The following is a 22,959-nucleotide window of genomic DNA, read 5'->3' as shown; positions in this document are numbered from 1 at the left end:
TCTCAGTATGATTTTCGTCTGCTCAACCGCCGGGACAGATTATATCTTCGTTCAGCGGTATATACCTATACATCAGTACTAAATGTCGAGAAAGGACTTTGACCTTTGGGCAAGTTATACAAACCTGGAGTTTCAGTGATGACTAGTGATCCCGAGCCTTCTGGTCCCTTGGTCCATGTACTGTGCTTCAGCATCCTGCTCTACTTGCTGGTGTTCCTGGGCTCGGTACTGGCCACGTCTGCTGCTTCACCTGTCGAAAATTGTGTTCTCTGCTCTTCAGATTCTCATTTGGGGTGATAGGTCCTTTGTCTCACTGGCATTTTGGGGGGAGAGCACTGTGTACGGGCAAGACATGTCTGTGTCAAGTGAAGTTCATGTTGATGTGGCAGATGTCAGTCCAGCAGACTTGACGAGCTTCCAAGGGAGTGTCCCATGTCATTGTCACTGAAATTGTGGGTCAATCATGCAATGACTTAAACTGTACAAAACCCTTGTCATCAGAAGCTTTCTGGTAATGTCCTTGGAAGTAGCCCATGCTTTGAAATGAGAGGTGAATGGTGCTGTTTCATTTTCCAGGATCGGTTGATACTTAACTGAATATTTTTTCCTTTTTTAAAATCTTGTCTCTGTTACTTGGTTGTATATGTTGCTTGTTCAGAAGCAGTGGAGTCACAAACATTCGGGAAGAAAAAAGAAATCATCTGGTTAACCCTCTGTCACATTCACATGTGAATGGTGTCTCAAAAATTCTTAAGGTTTTCAAAGAGATTTCTCTACTTAGGTTAAGAAACTTGAAACCTCTCCTTATGCATAATCAACTTAAACTTGGGAAGTTCTTCCTCACGTCTGGCTCAAATCTTCGACAATTTGAGTTCTGTGCAAATGGAAAACAGCTGCAGACCTTCCCCGATAACAACCCTTCACGACCTTGCAGACCATGATTAAGTCACTCCTCACCCTCTTTCCTCTGACTAAATAATGCCTTTAAACCATCTACAAAGTTCCCGTTTTCCACTCCTTTAATCATCTGTTGATCTTCCCTAAGCTTTTCTGCATCCTTCTTTCAATGTGGATGCCAAATTGGAACATGGTATTCTACAAAGTCTCACCAATAACCAGGCTCGCTACCTTTCCAGCCTGTCAGATGTCTTTGTCGATCATATGGGAAATCCAGCGATTTTTTTCAACACCCCAAAAGATGAGGGACTAAACAGTTCGTTTTACAATGGACCCAGCCAAGGTTTGTGGTTGCAGCTGCTGGTTTTGGAGACGGGGGCCTTTAGCAACCCTACGCCAGGTCTATTCTAAGAAAACGTTTCAGGCCCGCCACCTTCTGCCTCCCCATCCTGGGTTTGGCAATCAGTCTGTGGTACAGGAATCGTTTCCCAAGCCCTGGTTTCTCTTAGGCAAAACCGTCCTGTACAGGACTTTATTTCTGGTTTCCATGTCTAAGTCACATGTACATGCAAAGAATATGAAATCCCTGGGGGTCTCTCACTTCCTCCTCCCCCTTGCCCCCAGAGAGCTTGCTTTGGAACAGATAGACTCAGGACAAAACGTGTTGCTTTCTGTGTCTAATCTCCTTGAAACCACAGAGGAGGATCTCAGAAGTTGTCCAGGAAGCACAGGAGGGTAAACGGAAATGAAGTGTCTGGTGCCCATTATTGAGAGTGAGAGGCTCAGCACGTGTCGTTGAAATATTCTTGATCGTAAGCCACTGATGGGACCTGTCTCTACCCTCTCCCTCTCTGCTTTCCCTAAAGACTTAAGTTGGATGGGTGGAAGTGTTCCTGGCATGGAGATTTTCAGAATCATGACCGTCAGCTGGGGTAGGCATGCAGGCCTGACTATCTCCACAGACTTCTGTTCAAGCAAAGCCCAGCCCAGGCACTCAGGCACTTCATTCCTTGGTCAGCTCCTTCCGGAAGGTGGCATTCACCATTGGCCAGCCTGTGATCTTGGACACATGTGGGCAGGAGGGCAAGAAAAAGTTTTGACCAGAATGATTATGTGGCGAGACTCCTTTTAAGTAAAGCCTACATTAGCATGACTATTTAGATACTGCAGGCTCTGTATGAACTTTATGTGTGACCAAGAGATTTGCTGGAAAGTGATGGGAAACCCTCATCATCTTTCCCTCTCTCCAGATTTTGGGGCTCGTTAAGCAATGTCTCATGGGTAGTAGTTGTCCTTGTGCTTTTGGGAGAAGTCATGTAAATTTCGTGTTGTAACCAAAATTTGTGGATGCCTGAGACACCGGGTTTGGGGTGATTGGTTACTGGGGTCATTTTGAGTGAATGAAGGAGGTACGCTCAGCTGCATTTCACAGGAAGATGCAGTAGTGAAAAGTGCCAACTCTTTGAGCTTGTATATGTGTAGGTTCCAGAAAGGCACATTTCCATGGGTCATACCCGCTCTTCACTGAAAGTGAGATGGATTATCTCAGTTCCATTCTGATTAGTCACCAGGATGTTTATACACAGTTAAAAGACATTTAGTAGGCCACCTAACTTTTTTTTTTCCTTCTTTAATGAGATTCAGAATTCCAGTGGGGTGAATTAGACCTTATCAAATTTATCATGACCCTGCACACCTGCCCCACAGGGCTCGGGGCCTGTGGGGAACAGCTAATGCTGCCCGTAACTTCTCCCTTTCGTCTTGTGTCCAGTCTAACAGGCAACCCGCCAAGTTGAACCTTCTCACCTGTCAGGTGAAACCGAAAGCCGAGGACAAGAAGTCTTTTGACCTGATATCACGTGAGTCCGTCTTCTCCCGAGTCAGTTATTGTGCATTCTGCCACCAGCCTATTCCCGTTCTCTGGGTTGGAAACCGCAGCTTTCCCAAGCAGGGCTCCTTGCTGTATGTACTGCACACGCAGCTCTGAGAAGAGCCCTGGGCCTCTCTGCACGGAGCCCACCTGCAGGTGGGAAGGCATAACCGTGTCAGATCTGACTGCAGTGGAGTAGAATCTAGATTTGTGCAGTAAACCAGACCAGTTCTTGGCCACAAGTACACAGCTTTATCCCCCTGGAAGGATTTTTGTAAGCACACTCCCATTTCTCTCCTACATCTGCTGAATCAGTCTTTGGTTGTGAGGCGCAGACATAGGTGTTTTTTAAGAAGTCCTTGGGTGATTCTAATGTGTAGCTGTGGTTGAGATGCGCAGACATAGACTTGACAACACAGGTGGGCCACTGTGTCTGTCCAGCTGATTTGCCCAGCTGCAGCATCAGGCCCTGAAAGGAAAAACCATTTCCCTGCTTCCAAGCAGAACTGCCTTCTGACTTCATGAATCAATGACACTGTGCTCTGTCACTGTCCTATTCCACGGGTCAGAGTGTGTTTTTCTCTTGTGATGAGGCTGCACAGTGACCCACCCACCCCCCCAACTGATGGCCTGTATTCTCACAGTCTTCAGAGTGAGGGGAGGTGGTTTTCCTCCAGTCTGGCTCCCTGTGCTTTCACTGGTCCCATGGGTGTTCACGGTAGCTGAGGGGACATCTCTTTGTAAAGCAAGAGGATGGCAGTGCCGATGAAGTGACTCACAAATATTCTGAAATCCTCCAGCCCTGACCTTCAGTGTTCATCCTTCTCTATAGAGCCCCACAGGACAGGCCAACCAACAGCCTATGATCTATGTGCGTAGAGCACAAAATTACTTTCCTGTCCCTTGAAATCCTTCTGATGTAGTCCTGAGAATGGAACAAACAGTCCCAGCCCAAAAGATGGACTCAGTTGTGAGACTCTGGGTAGAGTCTAAGCTGGATTCTACAGCACTTACCGAAGTTCAGATTCCCCATGATTTTTATGACCGTGAGACTTCTTGGGTTACTGATGAGAAAGAAATACGAAAAGTTGGAATTACACTGTAACTTCAGAAGTTAAGAACCCCTCGATTTGAGAATCCATAGGTTATTAATAATAATTATTGAATGTCTAATATGTGGCAGGTGCTTTATAAACATGGGCAAACCTCTCAAAAGCCCTGTCAGTTTCCTGTTTCACAGAAGAAAAACCTGAGACTCAGAGAGGTTCAGCAACTTACACAAGGTCTCACAGTGGTAAAGCAGGGATTCAGCCAAGGCGCTTGGGCTCTAGTACCTGTGGCCAGTTCCTCTCTCTCAGGGAGATGGGGAGGGGGGCCTACCCTGGAGCCAGTCACATAGTGAGTGACTGGCTAGTAAGTAAAGGTGGTAAGTCAGTGGTAGTTCGACCTCAGTGTGTAGAAACATTCTAGCAGATCCCACATTTTAAGGAAGAGCTTCCCTCATATACACCTGCCCAAACTATCCAAGTTAAGCTGCCCTCTCCTTACCTGAGTCGCAGCTCGAGGATGATCCTCCAGCAAGGCTCGAGCCCTTCGTCCCTGAAGCCTGATTCAACCAGAGAGGAGCCTGGGGCAGGATGTGCCTGCTTGTCAGGGCTGCCCTGTGAGTTACTTATCGTTTCTGGAAAGGAATTTTTAAAAAAGGAAAGCCAGTGAAAGGCAAACTGAAAAGGAAAAGTAGAATACTGAGTTCGCAGGTAGCACTCTCCGATTTGTCACCGAGATCCACTTGACCAGGTAGGGACCCATCCCCCTTCCCACTTGTTTTTCAAAAGAAGTGCTAGGCATTCACGTGGTGTTCGCAGTTATTTTGTTGTTTTCTTGTTGCCCTTCAGAAGAATTATATTGACAAAGTGAATCGTGTAACTGCTAAAACAAAATGTTGCAAAAATAAAATTATATTAAAATCCTGCTTTTAATGTGTTCCCCACCCTCCAGGAACTTTCAAAATTTGCATTAATACCTAAGGTATTCTGCTTTCTAAGGTTTTGCTTTTTTCTCTTTTTTTTGTATTTTAGATAATAGGACGTATCACTTTCAGGCAGAAGATGAGCAGGATTATGTAGCGTAAGTAGTTCTGAAATAATGGCACGATGCCTAACATTGAAAAAGCATCTCTGTCCTGTACAGTATACCTTTAAGTTTTCTTTTTTTTTTTTTTTTACTGAGAATCCTGGTGGTTATTTCTCACCTCTGGGCCTTCACATGTGTCTCTCCTCTCTGTCTAGGGTGCTCAGTAAACTCAGGTGCCCCCTGCAAGGTTCTGCTCAAGCCACACCGCCCTGGGGGTTTTGCTCCCTCCCTCCTGCCCCACACCCACTTCACAACCCTTTGGATCCCCTGGCTTAGCCCAAGCCCTCTGGAGACCTAGAGCTTCTTTTTTTATATCTTTTTTTTTTTTGCGGTACACGGGCCTCTCACTGCTGTGGCCTCTCCCGCTGCGGAGCACAGGCTCCGGACGCGCAGGCTCAGCGGCCACGGCTCACGGGCCCAGCCGCTCCGCAGCAGGTGGGATCTTCCCGGACCGGGGCACGAACCTGTGTCCCCTGCATCGGCAGGCGGACTCTCAACCACTGCGCCACCAGGGAAGCCCACCTAGAGCTTCTTGAGGACAAGGACTGTGCCTTCTTCATTTCTAATCCCATCATCTGCACTTGGGAGGGGTTTATTCAGTGTTCAAGTAATTCATACCTTTTGCCTTCTCTCTGGGTGCTGGTGGTAGTGATGGGGGTGGGGGGGGGGACTTGGTTTTGATGAAGACGTCCTGGCATCCTGCACGGAAAGATGCTTATTTTTCTCCAAGTTACACAGAGGAATTTTCACTGCCTCATTGAGTTGTTTTCTCATGTGAAAGTGTCCAGTGAATTGAACAGAGAAATCCTTTCTCATCTCACTGTGGAAGGAGGCAGGTACAACAGAAGAGCAGCTGCATGTTTAAAGGCAGGCAGACTTGACTCTAGTCCAGGATCTGCCCGGTAGTGACTTTGCGGCCTTGGAAAGATTGTCCCATCTCGGCCTTCTTGTCAGTAAGATGCGTTCTAGCCCTCGCTTGCAGGATTTTGAGACTTGAGGTAAAATGTGTAAAGCTTCTCATACAGTGCCAGTTTTGTTTTTTTTTTACTCCTGTAAACTCAAAGTGACTTTTAAAGTATTAAAACACCGTTATGCACTATTTTGTTTCTTAATACTTTTTTTGTATGCCTGTTACTTTAAAATAATTTTAAAGTCTTTTGAAGAATTGTCAGAAATAGTTGCTTTGATTCTTGACCCTTTTGAAATGTAGCCATTTCACCAAATTTGAATTATTCCTCCAGAAAACGAATTGTCCTTTAAATATGTATTTTCAGATTATCATGGCAAACGTTTTTAATTTCTTTGTCAGGAGTTTTCAAATAAAGAGGCAAATGTGGCATAAGAGAAGGAACTCTGAAAAAAGGGTGTTAACAGAACTGTTTCCTTTTCCCAGTCTGACACCAGTCCCGCTCTAGGGCCTTGGGCAAGTCACTGAATCTCTCTAGGCTTCTGTTTCTTTAAAGCATTGTAAACCCTAACTCAGAGGCTTGTTGGAGGATTATATTTCAGAAATTATAAGTATGTGGCACATAGTAGATACTGGTAATATCAGATAGCCAAAATCTCAGAATGCCTAAGGAAAGCAAAATAGAGGCTTCTGCAGTCAAGTGAAAACTACAGCATCATCAGTGCTGCTGCTGTTAAATGCACAGTGTGATCTGCCCTGTGGAATCCAGATTCTTGACTTGTTTTTAAGAGAACAATTTCTAGTTTATAACTTGAGACTAGTGCTAGAAAAAATATTATTTAACTTAAAAGGTATTAAATGCCCACCCCATCCCCTCCATTCCTGAACAGTTGTTGGGTTTTCTGCTTCATAGCAGAAAAGCTAAGCTGTGCCATCCTTTTTCTCACAACAGTGAGGGTGAGCGCCACCTAGAGTCAAAGGTATGACTTTGCAGTTCACCTATTCCAGGTATTAATACTTTGCTTTGGTTTTTAATCCTCATTGCTGTCTCTATTACTTATTCAAATGAAATGAAAAACATTTCTAAACCACCGTTTGCTCTCATTGTTTTTGTTGATTTTCTTCTAAAAAGGTTAATTTGGCTTTTGTTCCTCATTCATGAGAGTAATACAACTCATTATAGATTCAAACAATTACAGAAAAATAGAGTCAAGCGTTCCATCTATCTGTTTTTTTCTACAAAAAATCACTCAGAGACAACCAGTATTTTGGTGAGCTGCTTTCTATCCCTTTTTTTCCCCAAACAAAATACATAATTCACAAATACGTTTAAATTTGAGATTATGTCATATGACAGTTTTTTTCCTTTTTATTTCACAAAACATTATATTGTGATCATTTCCCCAAAGTCATCCAAAAATTAGTTGGAAACTTAAATTTCAATACCTGGTTAACTAGTCCACTTTGTGGTTATTTCAGGCTCTGTTAATCAACCCCTGTTATTGGGTATTTAGGTTGTATTACGCATAGATTAGTAGCAAAGGGTTATTTTGTTGGGTACATATTGTGGTCATGCTGTACATATATTTTAATAGCCTGCACTTTTCATTTCATAAAATAAACATCATGTGTTTCCATTGTTAATGTACCTTTTTCATAAGCATGAATCTTCATGGAAAATGAAATACGCCTTCACTTTCACTTTTAAGTGCCCCCCGCTGACATGGACTCCCAGGAAACAATGCCTTTTGCTAAACTCCCTTTCCTGCCTCCTATTCCTTTCTCACCTGTTCTTTCTCATCCTTGCACTAGGCTGGTCCCACTCTGAGTCCTCTTCGTTCTGACGTTCCCTTTGTATTCTGTCTCCGTGGAAACGCAGGCGCCTGTGTATTCACGCAAGCCCTTGGTCATTGAGACTCACCCTTCTCATCTGTTCCTCTCATCTCGCTAGCTCTCTCCTGTGTGTTGTTTTCCATTCTTTGTATTGCTACGGGGAGGTCTCTTTTGCCAGTTCTGCGTGAAAACAGATTCCTTTGCAGGGAAAGGAGAATGCAATGGCCAAGCAGGCTTTTATGTCTCCTCCTCCTGTTTCTGACAACAGGTGGATATCAGTGCTGACAAACAGCAAAGAAGAGGCCCTCACCATGGCCTTCCGTGGAGAGCAGAGCGCGGGGGAGAACAGCCTGGAGGACCTGACGAAAGCCATCATTGAGGACGTCCAGCGGCTCCCAGGCAATGATGTCTGCTGCGACTGTGGCTCGTCAGGTATCTGCCCCCAGACTTGAGCCGCTTGTTAAACATCCCTTCTCTTCCTGTAGAATATAAATGAGCAGGTTATTTAAATGCCTTAATCTCCTTGTGGACACACACATGTACGCCCTAGAGGTAGGTGAATTGTCCTACCTCTGAGTGCTTTCACCCCTGCCGTTTGCTCTACCTGGGAAGCTCTCACCTGCTCTCCCTCAATGGCACCTGCCAAAATGCCACCTTTCCCATAAGGTCCAGTTAAATGGACAGTGAGGGGAGAGCACTGGACACGGAGTCCATCATCCTGGTTTGGAGTCACCCGCCCGCTTCTCAGAGCCTGGACGACCTCATACTAAGTCCCTTTACTATTCTGATCTTCAGTTTCCTCATCCTGAAAGTGGGATAACAAACCTCAGCTGTAATGAGGGCGTAGTGAAATGGCGTATATGACATTGGCTGGCACACGGTACCTTTCCTTCCGTTCAGTAAAACCTCCCCAACCTCTGTATCACACTGATGTTCCCTTGCTCCAAATTTCTGTTCTCAAATGGCATCTGTGTTACTTAGGTATTGACAGTAGCTAACATTTATCGAATGCTTACGTTATAATAAGGATTGTGATATTTGTTTTGCTGGTCTTTACGTACTGAATCCTCATAGAATCTCTCTGAGCAAGATAAGTAAAATTATCCGCATTTCACAGACGAGAAAACTGGGGGAATCAGAGAAGTTGATTGACTTGCCTGAGGTCACACATCTAGTAGGGGTCAGAATGTCGTGCAAACCTATCCTTAAGCGTTATGATCTCCTATTTAATTGTTTTACTAGTGCAGATGGGCTCCTGTATACAACAGGCCATAAGCACCTCAGAGGCAAGTCTCACATCTTCTGCTTTTGTGTACGTGTGTGATAGTGACTGACACAGTGTCAGGGTATGGCAGAGGAGGCTCTGCTCTGGGGCCCTTGGGGGTTGTAGAAAAAGCTATCTTATTACCAAGAGGTGCTTGTGCAGAAGCCGTAACCAGGATGACAGGTTAAGTTGGGTTGTAGCGTGGAGGTTAACGATGGCTGTAGAACCCAGTCCCTTGTGAGCTGTACTTAGAAGGCCTTTAATCTATCACTGTCAGGATGTTTCCTCGGCCTCCTGGGCAAAGTCTTTCTCACATTTTCACAAAAATAAAGCACTGAATTTTACTTTTAATTCAGTATTGAAGGGATAGTTTTAAAATTTGTCTTAAAATTTGCTAACAAGCTATTAGTTTTTATAATAGCCCCTAGGCTAAACTGCAAGCATCCATTTCTTCCATTTAAATTTTTCCCTTATAGTTTTTAACAAATTTTACTACTGTTTTAGCTTCCTCTGTAGTTGGCACAGTAAAAGTTAGCTATCTTGTCTTCAAAATCCTTTCCACAGAACCCACCTGGCTTTCAACCAACTTGGGGATTTTGACCTGTATAGAATGTTCCGGCATCCATAGGGAAATGGGGGTTCATATTTCTCGCATTCAGTCTTTGGAACTAGACAAATTAGGAACTTCTGAACTCTTGGTAAGTAGTGACCTGTCATGAATATATTTAGTATATTGCTTTGGGGGGGTTTGTTTCTGCTGAGTACAAAGCATTCTAGTTCCTGAATTTAGTGAATTTAAATAGGTATTTAAAATGTAAATTTTGTGGTATGTAACACTGACTGTTTCTACTTCCTGATTGAAGAACTGGCGAATCATACATTTCTATAATTAGCTCCACTAAATGGCTCTTTTCTTCTAGGATAGGCTTTTTCAAAGCTGCTTTTTTTCTTTTGGAATAGTTTTTATATGATTCACTGTCGTAGCAGTAAAGGGAGTTAGATGTTGAACTCACATGTTCACTTTATCTAGTGGCTTATGTTCTTAAAGATAATGACCAAAGAGTTTTTCTCTATTTTTACTGTTGGTAAGTTTGTAAAAGTACACATGAATTGAGAGTGGCCTGTTAGCTCCTGTCATAAACCAACCACTCCTTAACCCATAACTTCTTTAGGTAGTCAGGGGAAAAATTGTATGCCATGATGGTGTATAGCGTTATAATATGGAAAGGGGACCCTCATCAGGTCCAAGTTAAACTGGTCCCACAGTTCACCAAATGAAGGAAGGAAAGGCCTACTTATGGCATCTCCTATAATACCTTGTGGCCATCAGTCCTGTCTTGCATAACTGGAACCCTGGTGCCTGTGAGAGAGTCCTTCTACTAAGGGTGAAAGGGTTTGAAGTAAAGTAGGGCTTCTCCTCACACAGGAGGCTCTTGATCAGGACCTGAGTGTGCCTGGGGCTCAACAAATCTGAAAGCCTAGCTTATCACTAGCCTTGCCGGGAGCAGAGTACCCCAGAGTCAGGGCAGGTAGTCACCCAGCCAGCAGCCTTTGTCATCTGAGCACCCATCAAGCAATGGTGGTCTGTCTTGTGTTGCATGAGCCCCTTGATTTAGGAAAAGTATCCTTCTGATACACGGCTCCCTATTCACTTCAGGGTCACAGAGAAAAGGCTCAGACCTAATACCTGAAACGTTCTTCTTTAGTATGAAAATGGTGTCAGTCCATCGTCAACACTTAACTATGTGATAAATCCAAGAGACCTGATCACATGAGTGTTTCATGAACTTCACATCAATCCCCAAATTATCTCAGTGACCACAAGCCTTTCAGGACAAATTTTCTTGGAAGGGTCTCGAACCCAGAAGCAAAATGGTTCCTGGGGCCTCTTCATTAATTGCCTACAGCATCTTAATTGGTACCCCAAATATAAAGGAATCCTACATTCTTTTCTATTCAATAACAGTAAATCTGCTTTATCTAGAAATGAGTTGTGATGGTAATTGAAAAGCTATTGCTGTCCATTAAGCATTTAACTTAGATTCATATTTGGAATCTGCTCTGTCTAATCTCATATAGTGTGTGTGTGTGTGTGTGTAGGACCACATCCTATTCTAGTCTAACATTTATCACATTATGTTTGTGAAAATTATTAGTTTTCTTATCCACGTTTCCACTAGTCCATTAGCTCCTATAGCAGGGAACATGGTTTACCCATCTCTGTATTTCCAGCACTCAGAAGTTCAGTGCCTGGCACAGAGTACGTGCTCCATAAGTTAGTTATCTGTTGACCAGATGGATAGACAGTTTGTATTTTGAGTCAAATGAGGGAAAATACGTATTCAGAAATCTCAGAAGCAAATAATAGGAAAGTTTTAAACTAGTAGTAAGGAGTTTGCTATATTGTGTTTTGTTTATGTTACAGCTGGCCAAGAATGTAGGAAACAATAGTTTTAATGATATTATGGAAGCAAATTTACCCAGCCCCTCACCAAAACCCACCCCTTCAAGTGATATGTAAGTACTTCTAATACAATGAATTCTTTATTGTTCTATAATTGTTCTTCTACTCTCCCCAGAACTTCTCAGTGGTTGTAGTATTTTTTTTCCCCAGAGGAAATTTCATTATGAGAAAAAAGCAGAGAAAAGTAAAGTGTTTGAGACATATTTCTGGAATGACCCGATTATTTTCATCATCACCTTTCCCTAGGTAGTTGCAGCTGCTCTGTGGAGGATAAATCTTCATAAGGACAATTATCTCTTAATCCTCACATGTTGTGATAAATAAGAGACATACAAAAGCAACGGGAGATTCCTATCAGATGGGCAAAAAGCCAAACGCTTAACAGCCCGCTCAGCCAGACTGTGGGGAAACAGACATCTCCTCTCCTGTGTTGTTGGTGGGAGTACAAATGGTACACTATCCATAAGGGACAAATTAGCCATTTTCATCACGATTATAGATTTATTTATTACCCTGACTCAGCAACGGCACTTCTGGGAAGTTCTTCCTGTTCTGTAATGGAAAAGGATTAGGAACAAAGCAAGTGTCTACCTGTAGATACAGGATGAACTATTCTGTGGTATGACCACACAGCGGAACCCCTTGCAGATGTAAAAAAGGAACAGGAAGCTTCTTCTGTCCTGAGTTGGGATGATCTCCAGGATGACTGTCAAGTGAAAACATCAGGTGCAGTGAGTGCAGTGTTCACGGCACGCTGCCTTTGGGGCAGGGAAGGGTGGAGGGCGTGGGAACAAGTGCACAGAGGCCCCCGCACCCCCGACCCAGGCGGCCTCTGTCCAAACTCAGGAGCCAGATTTTGGGTACTTCTACTGATGAATCCCTCACTGTGAACTCTCGCTACTCATCATCTGGACTCAGACACCAAATAGGTTTGGACAGTGAAGGACACACATAAACATATATATTTATTTAAACTTGGGTTTGCTTGAAGATACCCAGGAAACTAATAAAAGCGCTTCCTCCGGGGTGGGCGTAGGACCCCCTCAGTAGACACTTTCTGATATCATTTTTATTGTTGAGTCATGTGAATCTTTAAGCATATTCAAAAAGGTTTACATTGAATTTACACTTTAAAATTTTAAATCCTGTGGATAAATAGGAGAAAAGAGATTTAATTCCGACTCGAGTGATCAGGGAAGGCTTTGTGAAGTAGGTGCCAGCCCCTCCTGGGTGGCTGTTGTTCAGGCATCAAATTTGCAAAGCACTTTATGGGGCACATTCAAGGAACCTGTTTTCTTCATCCTGAAATCACAAAATTCGATCTCCCAGAGGCCTCTTGGTATTTGTCTTTTCTTGAATTAGACAAATGCATATTGTACGTTTAGTCTGTGCCTCATATTATGTCAGATGCTGGGGAAACGTCAAAACACAAACTAGATATAAACCCTGTCTTCGTGACGCCTATAGCCCAGAGGGGAAGCTAGATGTTAACCAATAAATTAAACAGTGAATCATTTAGTCGTGGTCGTGGTAAGTGTCACAGAAGAAAAGTTAGGGATGTTGGGGGCCTATATTGAATATAATATCCTAAGCTACTCTGGGGGAGCGTCTGGCTTAACAGCAACCTTCAAGCATCGTCCTAGCACAAACACTGCTTGGATGTCTTTTTCACAATAATGAGCTCAAATTACACTGAGAACTAGGACTTTCTGAAGCTAGTTTGATCATAAAACAACTGCAAACAAATGCGATCCATGGGTTACTTCACAAATGTGGTAACAGTGAGTGCTCAAGCACACACACGGCCCAGTCTTGCCCACACCAGTGTTTTTGAAGTGTTTACATGACCCAGACCTCGAAGGCATTTCTTTAGGATAAATCTCGTAACAGCATGGGTTTTTGTTTCCTGCTTTTCACGTGGGAGACAGCGTCAGCGCTGCGCCCCGTCAGCTCTGTGGCCTCCGTCAGGCCTTCCCCTTCAAAGAGCTCATGATTCTCCAAATCTCTAACGTAGCTGCTGTTGCCAGACTCCGGGAGCTCAGATCCACTTCCTAAACTGTGATCTTGGGCAAGTAGCTTTGACTCTCTGAGCCTCAGTTTCCTCACCTGCAAAGTGTGTCAACCCCCTAGGGCGTGGGGAGGACTAATGAGAAGAGCTTCGAGCAGCTGTGGGCATGTAGTGAGTATTTACTGCTGCTGTCATCATCATTGTTGTTATTCTCTCATTTGGGCACAACCGAGAGGAATGGAGTGAATCTCCTGTAACATGATTAAATCACTCACATATTTAATTAAGCAACTTCTGTGTTCCAGGCACACTTTTAAGTGCTGAAGATGCAGTCAGTAGTGAACAAGGCAGCTCCTGTCCTGCTTACATTCTGACTGGGGTGAGGAAAACACAGGGAATGAGAAAGTAAATAACCTAAGTTCACATGGTAGTTGGTGTCAGCATGAAAACATAACAGGGTGAGGGGTTGACGTGTAGGGGGTCAGGGAGCATCTGAGGACCCGACATTTGAGTTGAGAGCTAGAGGGTATGACGGACAGGTGTGAGCGAGCAGGCCAGGCAGGTGGACAGTAAGTGTTGCTGCCCTGAAGGAGGACAGGCTTGGCGTGTTTATGTGACAACAAGAAGGCAGGTGAGGCTGCAGGGAACTGAGCCAGGAGAGTGCTGGGAGATGCCACAGAGATGGGGCCAGACACGTTGGGCTCTGCAGGTCGTGGAATGGTTTTGGATATTCTAAGTGTGATCAGAAGTTGTCAAACAAAGGGAGTGACATGATAAGTTATGCTTTAAATGGATCCTTGTGGCTCAGTGATGCTCGACTGGGGCAGTTTTGTCCCCAGAGGACACTTGGCAGTGTCTGGACACATTACATCGTGACTTGGGCAGGTACTGCTGGCATCCAGAGGATAGAAGCCAGGGATGCTGCCGAGCATCCTACAATGCATGGGATTGCCATCCATAACAAAGGATTATCCAGGCAAAATGTCAGTAGGATGGAGGTTGAGAAACCCAGCTGTGGCTGATGAGTGAAGGACAGACTATAGGGGGTGGTGGGGACAGACTGAAGAGAAATTTATACCAGATCCACTGAGAAGTAAAGATAAATTGGACTAAGGTGGTAGCGGCGGAGGTGGTGGAAAGTAGTTCAATTCAGTTCTCAATGTATTTTGAAGGGAGAGCCACCGGGATTTGCTCATCAGTTTAAATATGGGGTGTTTAAGGGAATTGTTCAGTTGACGCCCACGGTTTTTGGCCTGAGCATCTAGGTGAATGGCTAGTACCGTTATCTGAGCCAGGGTAGGTATGAAGGACCGGGTTTGGTGGGGGACAGAAGGAGAAAGTTGTCTTTCATCTAGAACTCTTGGCATCCAGACTTTCAGACAAGTCTGTTTTCCACCCTCCCTAGTGCCCTAGTGCCCCATGCCAGAAAGCCTTTCATTGCTGGGGGACTAAATGTGACCAGATAGAGATAACTCTGAGTACCCGGAAAGGGTTAAACACATCCTGCCTAGTGAGAGCTCAGACACTTCCTGTAGCCACAGAATTGCAGAGCCAGGGGTTGGAGGTGGTCTTCTAGGTGACCTGGGGCAAATACCTCAGTGCCCTCTGCATCTTTTCTGCTGGATTATCAGGTAGCTGGAAGCGTGATGCTTCCAGCCACAGGAGCCCACCTGCAGAGCTCGCTGCAGTTTAGGTCTCCCTCCCTGCCATGGATCCTAGCCCTACCCGCCTTGGATAAGTGTAGAAAGGAAGCTTAGAAGTGAACCCATGGCTGTGCATCATTCTTTGTTCCATACCTGGAAGGTAGTAAGTAAGGCAGGTATGATTGCTAATACTTCACAGGTGAGGAAACTGAGGTGGAGGGAGAACTTGATTTACCCAGGGTCACGGAGGTAGCAAGTGGTATCAGACTTGCATTAAGCCATCTAGTTCTTAAGTCTGGTGTTCCATCCACCACACAGTAGCTGCCTTTCAAACGTGATGTAAGTCACACACAGCAAGTCTCAGAAGCCAGGCTTAGGCCGTCCTTTCAGGTATCTGGAAGTCTTCCAATTCATCAGGTTATGGCCATTCTAGGAGGACTCTGACCTAAGCGTAAAGGACACTCTTGAGTGTACGATCTTGGTTCCCGAGCAGAATCTGCAACTCACCAAAGGCTCTGTGCCACCGTGAACCAGCCCAACTCTTTGCTGCCAACCCAGAATGAAAGAAAAAAGCATCAGTGCTATTTTAAACAGTGTTTCCAGGCTGTGGGATGTGGGAAACAGAAACAGCTACCACACATGGAGTGACTATTTCTGAGCAAGAAATTTTGTGTCGCATGAATTAGAGCCCTCTTGGAAAGAGGAAAGCGCCTATTAGCTGCTGTATGTTCTTTAATTCAAAATATACCAATGAGTTATGGTCCGCATTTTCAAATGAAAAAAAAAATACTGAAGGTCATAAAGATTAAGTAGTTTTCCTAACGTTGCACAGCTGGTTTGCTTTAGGACTAGGATTTGAACCCAAAATCCATTCATTGTCTTTTTATTAATTGGCTCATGTAACAGGTGAGTTCAGGTACAGCTGGACCCAGGATGTCAGACAGTATCATCTGGACCTTAGCTCACTCTCCTGACTCTTGTCTCTCCTTTCCTCTGAGCCAGCGTCCATTTCAGCCTTTCCCCAAAGTTGACCATCAGGCCACTGAGGTCATAGACTCACCCCTGCAGCTGGGAGGTGGTGTCAGAACCACTTGAACTGAAGTGGAGAGGGGGTAGGTCCTGAAGAGAAGGAGAAATGCACCAGGCCCACTTGGGCTTTGGGCATGTCATCCACGGCAGGAAAGACCACCATCTGTGTCCTTCTGGAGCTTCAACGACAGCTGTGCTGAGCCTCACTTTCCTGTCAGTGTCTTCATTCTGTCTTTGCTAGAATAAACTTGGTCTAAACCTGTTTGCTGGAACGTTGAAGGGAAGTGTATCTTAATTAAAATAACTCTTCTCAGGACTTCCCTGGTGGTGCAGTGGTTAAGAATCCGCCTGCCAGTGCAGGGGACACAGGTTCGAGTCCTGGTCCGGGAAAATCCCACATGCCGCGGAGCAACTAAGCCCGTGCACCACAACTACTGAGCCCACGTGCCACAACTACTGAAGCCCACGCGCCTAGAGCCCGTGCTCCGCAGCAAGAGAAGCCACCGCAATGAGAAGGCCGCGCACCGCCACAAAGAGTAGCCCCCGCTCGCTGCAACTAGAGAAAGCCCGCGCGCAGCAACGAAGACCCAACGCGGCCAAAAATAAATAAATAAATAAATAAATAACATAAAATGACTCTTCTCAGAACTGTTTGTCAGAAAATGTAAATCTTTCTTAGCTCTTGGGAAATAAAAAGTCTTAGTTCATTTTGCTTTGCTCTATTTTAGGACTGTACGGAAGGAATATATCACTGCAAAGTATGTAGATCATAGATTTTCACGGAAGACCTGTTCATCTTCGTCAGCTAAACTGAACGAATTGCTTGAGGCCATCAAATCCAGGGATTTACTTGCACTAATTCAAGTCTATGCAGAGGGGGTAGAGCTAATGGAACCGCTGCTGGAACCCGGGCAGGTACAGCTTCCCTGAAATCAGGATGAAGAAGGACACAGGAAATCAGTTAAAAGATGACTCGCTTCATCGTAACACCACAGAATGAGACTGTTACACATTAAGTGATCGTGTCTGAATCCGGACAATTTGAGAGTGAAAGGGGCTGCTGTTAATAATTACTTTGGGGCAGCTGACTTAAACGAAACCTGTCCAGGCAAACTAGGACTTCTGACCACCCTATTTATACTTATCCTTTCCTTTTAGGAGCTCGGGGAGACAGCCCTTCATCTTGCAGTCCGAACTGCAGACCAGACATCTCTCCACTTGGTTGACTTCCTTGTACAAAACTGGTACGCTTTTTGTTTTCTCTGGATATGCCTTGTGAGTTAACACAAACCAGCCCTGTTGGTGGCCTACCTCAGGACTCAGCAAGCTTTTCCTGTAAAGAGCCAGATACTGTTATAGGCTTTGCAGGCCATGAGGTGTCTGTCACAGCCATTCAGCATTGTCATCATAGTGTGAAAACTGCCACAGTCAGTATGTAAACAAGTGAGCATGGCCATGTTCCAGTAAAACTGTATTTACAAAAGCAAGCAGAGGGCCAGATATGGCCTGTGGGCTGTAGTTTGCCAACCCTTGGCCTAGATCAATGTGAAATCCTATCTCTGTGTCCAAAACCTGCTGCATTAAGGGAGGTTGAAAGAGAGGACACTTAACAGCTCAAGGTAACAGATCTGTGAGTTTTCATTGTTTATGAGTTCATGGTAAGAGATCAGTGTGTGTGGCTGACCCAATTGCTAATTCAAGTTTAGGATATACTAATAGGAGAATAATATTGAACACAGGAGGTTTAGACTTGCTGGATTCTTTGTTGGGTAGTTCTGTAAGCTACAGATTAGGAGGAGAAACTAGAGCTCATCCGAAGGAGAGCGATTAAAATAGTGAGGGGATTTGAACTCACGTACGATACGGTGCCTGGACACAAGCCAGATTGTACAAACGCCCAGCCTCTTCCATAGAGGTGGTTCCGCGTAGTGGTTAAGACCATTGGCTCCAGAGACACACTGCTTGTGTTCAGATCCCTCCTCCATCATCTGTGTCTCGATAATCTCGCAAACAAGTACTTCATCCTCTCTGTTTTCATCTAAAAAATAAGGGTTATAGTATACCTACCCCATCAGGTGGTTGTGAAGACTAAATGAGCTAATACACGTAGGAGACGTGTGTCTGTCCCGTACACAGTAGGCATTCAATAAATGCTGGCTGTTACTGTCATTATGTTGCTTATAAATGGAAGTGTCATGTTAGAAACATCATCATCTTTCCTGCTTATAAGAAGTAGGTCGCAAATTTGACTCAGTTGTTGGCATGGGGAAAAGTGGTTAATCTGTAGTTTTAAGTTACAGAGCAAGTCATTTTTTTCTAATGCTTTCATTTTTCAGTGGGAACCTGGATAAGCAGACGGCCCTGGGGAACACGGCTCTGCACTACTGTAGCATGTATGGTAAACCTGAGTGTTTGAAGCTGCTTCTCAGGAGCAAGCCCACCGTGGATGTCGGTAAGTGTGGCCAAGCGTCTCTTAATAACTGCGGTGAGAGCGTTCAGTTGGCTGAAACCTAGACATGCCTATTCCATTGTCATCTGAGTATTGTTCTTTGCCTTTTCAAGATGTATCTTAGATAATCATGCAACTGTATTCCACCTGTTTTAGCTAACCAGGCTGGAGAGACTGCCCTGGACATAGCAAAGAGACTGAAGGCCACCCAGTGTGAAGATCTGGTAAGCGGAGTGGGACAGGGGTGAGCCCAACTATCCTAAAAGGGTGTTCTCTGAAACCACGACTGGAGTGAGAGAAGCAGATTCTTTCTCTCTCTCTCTCTTTTTTTTTTTTTGAACATTGGCTAAAGAAATCTAGATAAGCACTCAGGCTACATTTGAAAAAATGGTAAAATGATAAATTTGTCATCCATGTCTTTGGAGTACAGTTACGGTGTAGCAGCTAAAAGGCATTTGAGAGGTCTTATTACCAGACAAACTGCCTTTTTTTTTTTGGCCATGACACACACAGGCGGGGGCAGGATCTTACTTCCCTGACCAGGGATCGAACCTGAGCCCCCGGTAGTGGAAGCACAGAGTCTTAGCCACTCGACCACCAGGGAAGTCCCAAGGTGCTGCTTTTTTTGTTTGCTAGACATTAGTCTTTCTCTGTAGCTTAACAGTAAAGAATTATTTGGGGAATTCCCTGGCAGTCCAGTGGGTAAAACTCTGCCATTCCTGGGTTCAATCCCTGGAACTAAGGTCAGGGAACTAAGATCCTGCAAACCGTGTGGTGCAGCCAAAAAACAAAAATAATTTTTTTTTGGAAAGAATTACTTGGGAAGCCAGTTCCAAAAATTGGGCAAGTAAAGTTCAGAGTGTAATGGTTTTCAGAATGTCCAGTGCCCTCCCTCCCCTCCCCCCGCATCCTGTGTACACACTCACCTCCAGTCCCACTAGTTCTTGCTTATACCTCTGGGCCTTTGCGTAGAGCATGATTCTCTTAACCACAGGGAAGGATAAGATAGGAAAGATAAGTTACATTCCCTTGAGTTCCTGCTAAGTGCCAAGTACCCACCCAGGCCCAGCAGTTGTACGTCTTTATTTTTACAAGAATGCTCTGGGGACATTGGAGTTACCCTTGCCCCATTTTATGACTAAGAAAGTGGGCCATGGGTGGAACCAGGACTGTCTGACTTTAAAGGCCTACCGGCCTACCTGTCGCACTTCAGTGACTCTGATTTTGCCTTCCAGCGGGATTTTGCAGTTTTGAGGCTCATTTTAATAATATTGAGAAAGCTTTTAATTTTGGAGAGAAGTCACGTTACCAGAATTAAAAAGGCTCCACCCATAATTCTTTGCAATTCCTCTTCAGTCTGTCCTGTGGCAGTCCCGTTTGTATAATCAGAGTTTTGCCTGCAGTGCAGCTACTGGTGATGAATCCGAAACCAGGAATGAGGTGGGATTTGCTCAGTGTTTATATAATGTCCGGGTGCTTGGCATTGAAATTACAGCGGTTACACCTGCTGTTACTTTCAGCTTTCCCAGGCTAAATCTGGAAAGTTCAATCCACATGTCCACGTAGAATATGAGTGGAATCTTCGACAGGAGGAGATGGATGAAAGCGATGATGATCTGGATGACAAAGTGAGTGTATGTAGTGCCTCTGGATTCCTAAGCCCTTCTCCCAGGTTTTCTCCACTATACAGATAAGACCCATTCTTTGTGAGATTGATTTTGGTCTTATGACCTGATTCACCAGGGCCATTTTCTTTGTTTAGTCTCTGATCCTTGTTGAGTGCCACTTAATAGCTGTATTAGTCAGGGTTCTCCAGAGAAACAACCAGTAGGGGTGGGTGGGTGGGTGGTGTGTGTGGGGTTGCATGTGGTGTGTGTGTGTGGTGTAGAGATGGAGAGAAACTCATTTTAAGGAGTTGGCTCACATGCCTGGGGCAGGCCCGGCCAGAACCCCCAGGGCAGGCCAGTAGGCTAGGGACTCCACAGGGTCTGAGGGTGCAGTCCTGAGTTTGCAGGCAGAAAGCCTTCTTCCTTCGGGGGTCCTTGGTCTTTCCTCTTAAGCCCTTTGACTGCCTGAATGAGGCCCACCCCTGTTACTCGAAATCTAACCTAAATGTGAACCACGTGTAAAAAATACCTTCACAGCAACATCTAGACTGGTGTTTGACCAAACACCTGTGCACCATAGCCTTAGCCAAGTCAACACATAAAATCAGTCATCAAAACAGCTAATTAATAAATAACAAGTGGTCACTGATTGAGTATTTAAATATGAACTAGGTGGCAGCAAGCACGTGTCACCTCAGGTCATCTCTATCAAAAGCCCATTGGGGTGTTGTCATTGTCCCACTTTACAGAGGAGAAGACTGACAGGGAAGTCACGTGGTTTATCTGAAGTCTCAGCGAGTAAAGACCGTCTCAGGGATTAAACCCCGTTCTGTGTGACTTTATCATAGATAGTTCTGAATTACCTCTGAAGGTTCATTTGTATCCTTTTTTTAGATTCCACATATAAGTGATATCATATATTTGTCTTTCTGTGTCTGACTCGCTTAGTATGATAATCTCTAGGTCCATCCATGTTGCTGCAAATGGCATTATTTTATTCTGTTTTATGGCTGAGAAATATTCCATCGTATATATGTCCCACATCTTATTTATCCATTCCTCTGTCAGTGAACGTTTAGGTTGCTTCCATGACCTGGCTGTTGTAAACACTGCTGCAGTAGACATTGAGGTGTGCATGTATCGTTTTGAATTACGGTTTTCTCTGGGTATATGCCCGGTAGTGGGATTGCTGGGTCATATGGTAGTTCTATTTTAAGTTTTTTAAGGAACCTCTGTACTGTTCTCCATAGTGGCCGTACCAATTTACATTAGTGTAGGAGGGCTCCCTTTTCTCCACACCCTCTCCAGCATTTAGTGTTTGGATTTTTTGATGATGCCCATTCTGACTGGTGTGAGGTGATACCTCATTGTAGTTTTGATTTGCATTTCTCTAATAATTACTGATGTGTTGAGCATCTTTTCGTGTGCTTTTTTGCCATCTGTATGTCTTCTTTAGAGAAATGTCTATTTAGATATCTAGATCTAAATCTCCTGCCCATTTTTTAACTGGGTTGTTTCATTTTTTGATATTGAGCTGCCTGAGCGGTTTGTGTATTTTGGAGATTAATCCCTTGTCGGTTGCTACCTCTGAAGGTTCCTGCATGCATTTTTCATCAGCTGCGGATCCACTGGTTCCTCTTTCCCAGGCAGGATGTAAGGAGTAGTCAAAGGTGCTCCTACCAAGGGGTCCTAATGGCTTTCACCATTTTAAGAGAAGCTCAATTACGATACAGTCAAGATAACCATTATAGTAAGAGCTGGCGAAATTCCTGAGAAGTGTTCAGAGGACAGGGCGGCTGCCTCAGCCTTGGCGAGCAGTGCAGACCTTATCAAGGAAACACCGTGGGAGATGGGTTTCTAAGGGTGGTGAGGAGCTTGCCAGGCAGGGAAGTAGGAAGGAGTGCATCCTTCTAGGGAGGGAGGACAGCATGTGCAGAGGCCGGGGGTCATCATGGGGCCTGAACATCAGAGGACCGGTTGGGATGAGGTGTGAGGTGCCTTCACATGCACTGGGTGGGGAGAGGCAAGAGGCTCCCCTGAAGTGTCAGGCAGCCCAGACCAGGAAGGGCGTGAAGAGGGTGGTAGGCCAAGTTCAGGCCTTTGGCTTTCATCTAAGCAGGCACAGGCCAACAGAGCTTTGCTGTCAGAGAGCAGGGTTTCCTACCAGCTCTGCCTGCAGCGTGGAAAATGGGCTGGAGCTGAAAGAAACTGAGGCAGGGGCTGTTCAGGAGACCAGTGGTCCAGGGGGTGCTGGTGAGTGCCTGCACGAGTTGTGGGTCCGAGGGGCACTTCTGAGCTCTCCGTGCAGGACTGGGTGGCTCTCCATGCCACTGAGGTTGGGAGACTTCCCACTTGGGAAGTTGCATGGGTGCTGATGCTGTGGGCCGAGTGCAATGGCCTCATAGATTATAAAATAGTGGCCGAGTGCAGTGGCTGTGGGCCGAGTGCTGTGGGCACATTGCCGAGTGCAGTGGCCTCATAGATTATAAAATAGTGGAGAAAGTTAAAATGAGGCTCGGGCATAAACAGAACTCATCAGAGATCCGTCATGGGTGGTTGAAAGTGTTTGGAATCCAAGAGGTTGAGGTTGGACGTACAGGCCCGAGTCATCAACATTAGGTGGCAGTCACGGCCATGGGTGCAGATGAGGTTCCTTCCTAAGAGGGTGTAAAATGAGGAGAGAGGTGAGGGTGGAGAGCTTCGACGTTAAAGGGCTGAGCAGGGATGGAAAAGTTAATGTAGTAGCCACTGTTCAGTTGTTGGTGAACGTGCCCCGCACAGGGGAGGTATTTGTGGATTAAAGGTTAAATCTGTGTGACCTTCTACTTCTGAATACAATGCTCCCTAACCAGCAC

The 22,959-nt window shown here is 45.0% G+C and overlaps 1 protein-coding gene across 1 annotated transcript in view; it reads left to right on the top strand.

The window, feature by feature from the left end:
- Window positions 1-22,959, top strand: part of ASAP1 (ArfGAP with SH3 domain, ankyrin repeat and PH domain 1) — a 273,681-nt gene that overhangs the window by 219,392 nt on the left and 31,330 nt on the right. Inside the window, exons 13-22 of the mRNA XM_007447987.1 lie at window positions 2,669-2,756; window positions 4,846-4,894; window positions 7,909-8,072; window positions 9,469-9,602; window positions 11,330-11,421; window positions 16,777-16,963; window positions 17,207-17,292; window positions 18,385-18,500; window positions 18,654-18,721; window positions 20,018-20,125. Coding sequence (XP_007448049.1) covers window positions 2,669-2,756; window positions 4,846-4,894; window positions 7,909-8,072; window positions 9,469-9,602; window positions 11,330-11,421; window positions 16,777-16,963; window positions 17,207-17,292; window positions 18,385-18,500; window positions 18,654-18,721; window positions 20,018-20,125 — 1,092 coding nt within the window. The remainder of the gene's footprint in view (window positions 1-2,668; window positions 2,757-4,845; window positions 4,895-7,908; window positions 8,073-9,468; window positions 9,603-11,329; window positions 11,422-16,776; window positions 16,964-17,206; window positions 17,293-18,384; window positions 18,501-18,653; window positions 18,722-20,017; window positions 20,126-22,959) is intronic.

Source organism: Lipotes vexillifer, unplaced genomic scaffold, assembly GCF_000442215.2.
Source record: "Lipotes vexillifer unplaced genomic scaffold, Lipotes_vexillifer_v1.1 scaffold796, whole genome shotgun sequence".
Taxonomy (NCBI): Eukaryota; Metazoa; Chordata; class Mammalia; order Artiodactyla; family Lipotidae; genus Lipotes; species Lipotes vexillifer.
Note: the sequence above shows the minus strand (reverse complement) of the source record. Positions and strands in the feature narration are given on the sequence as shown.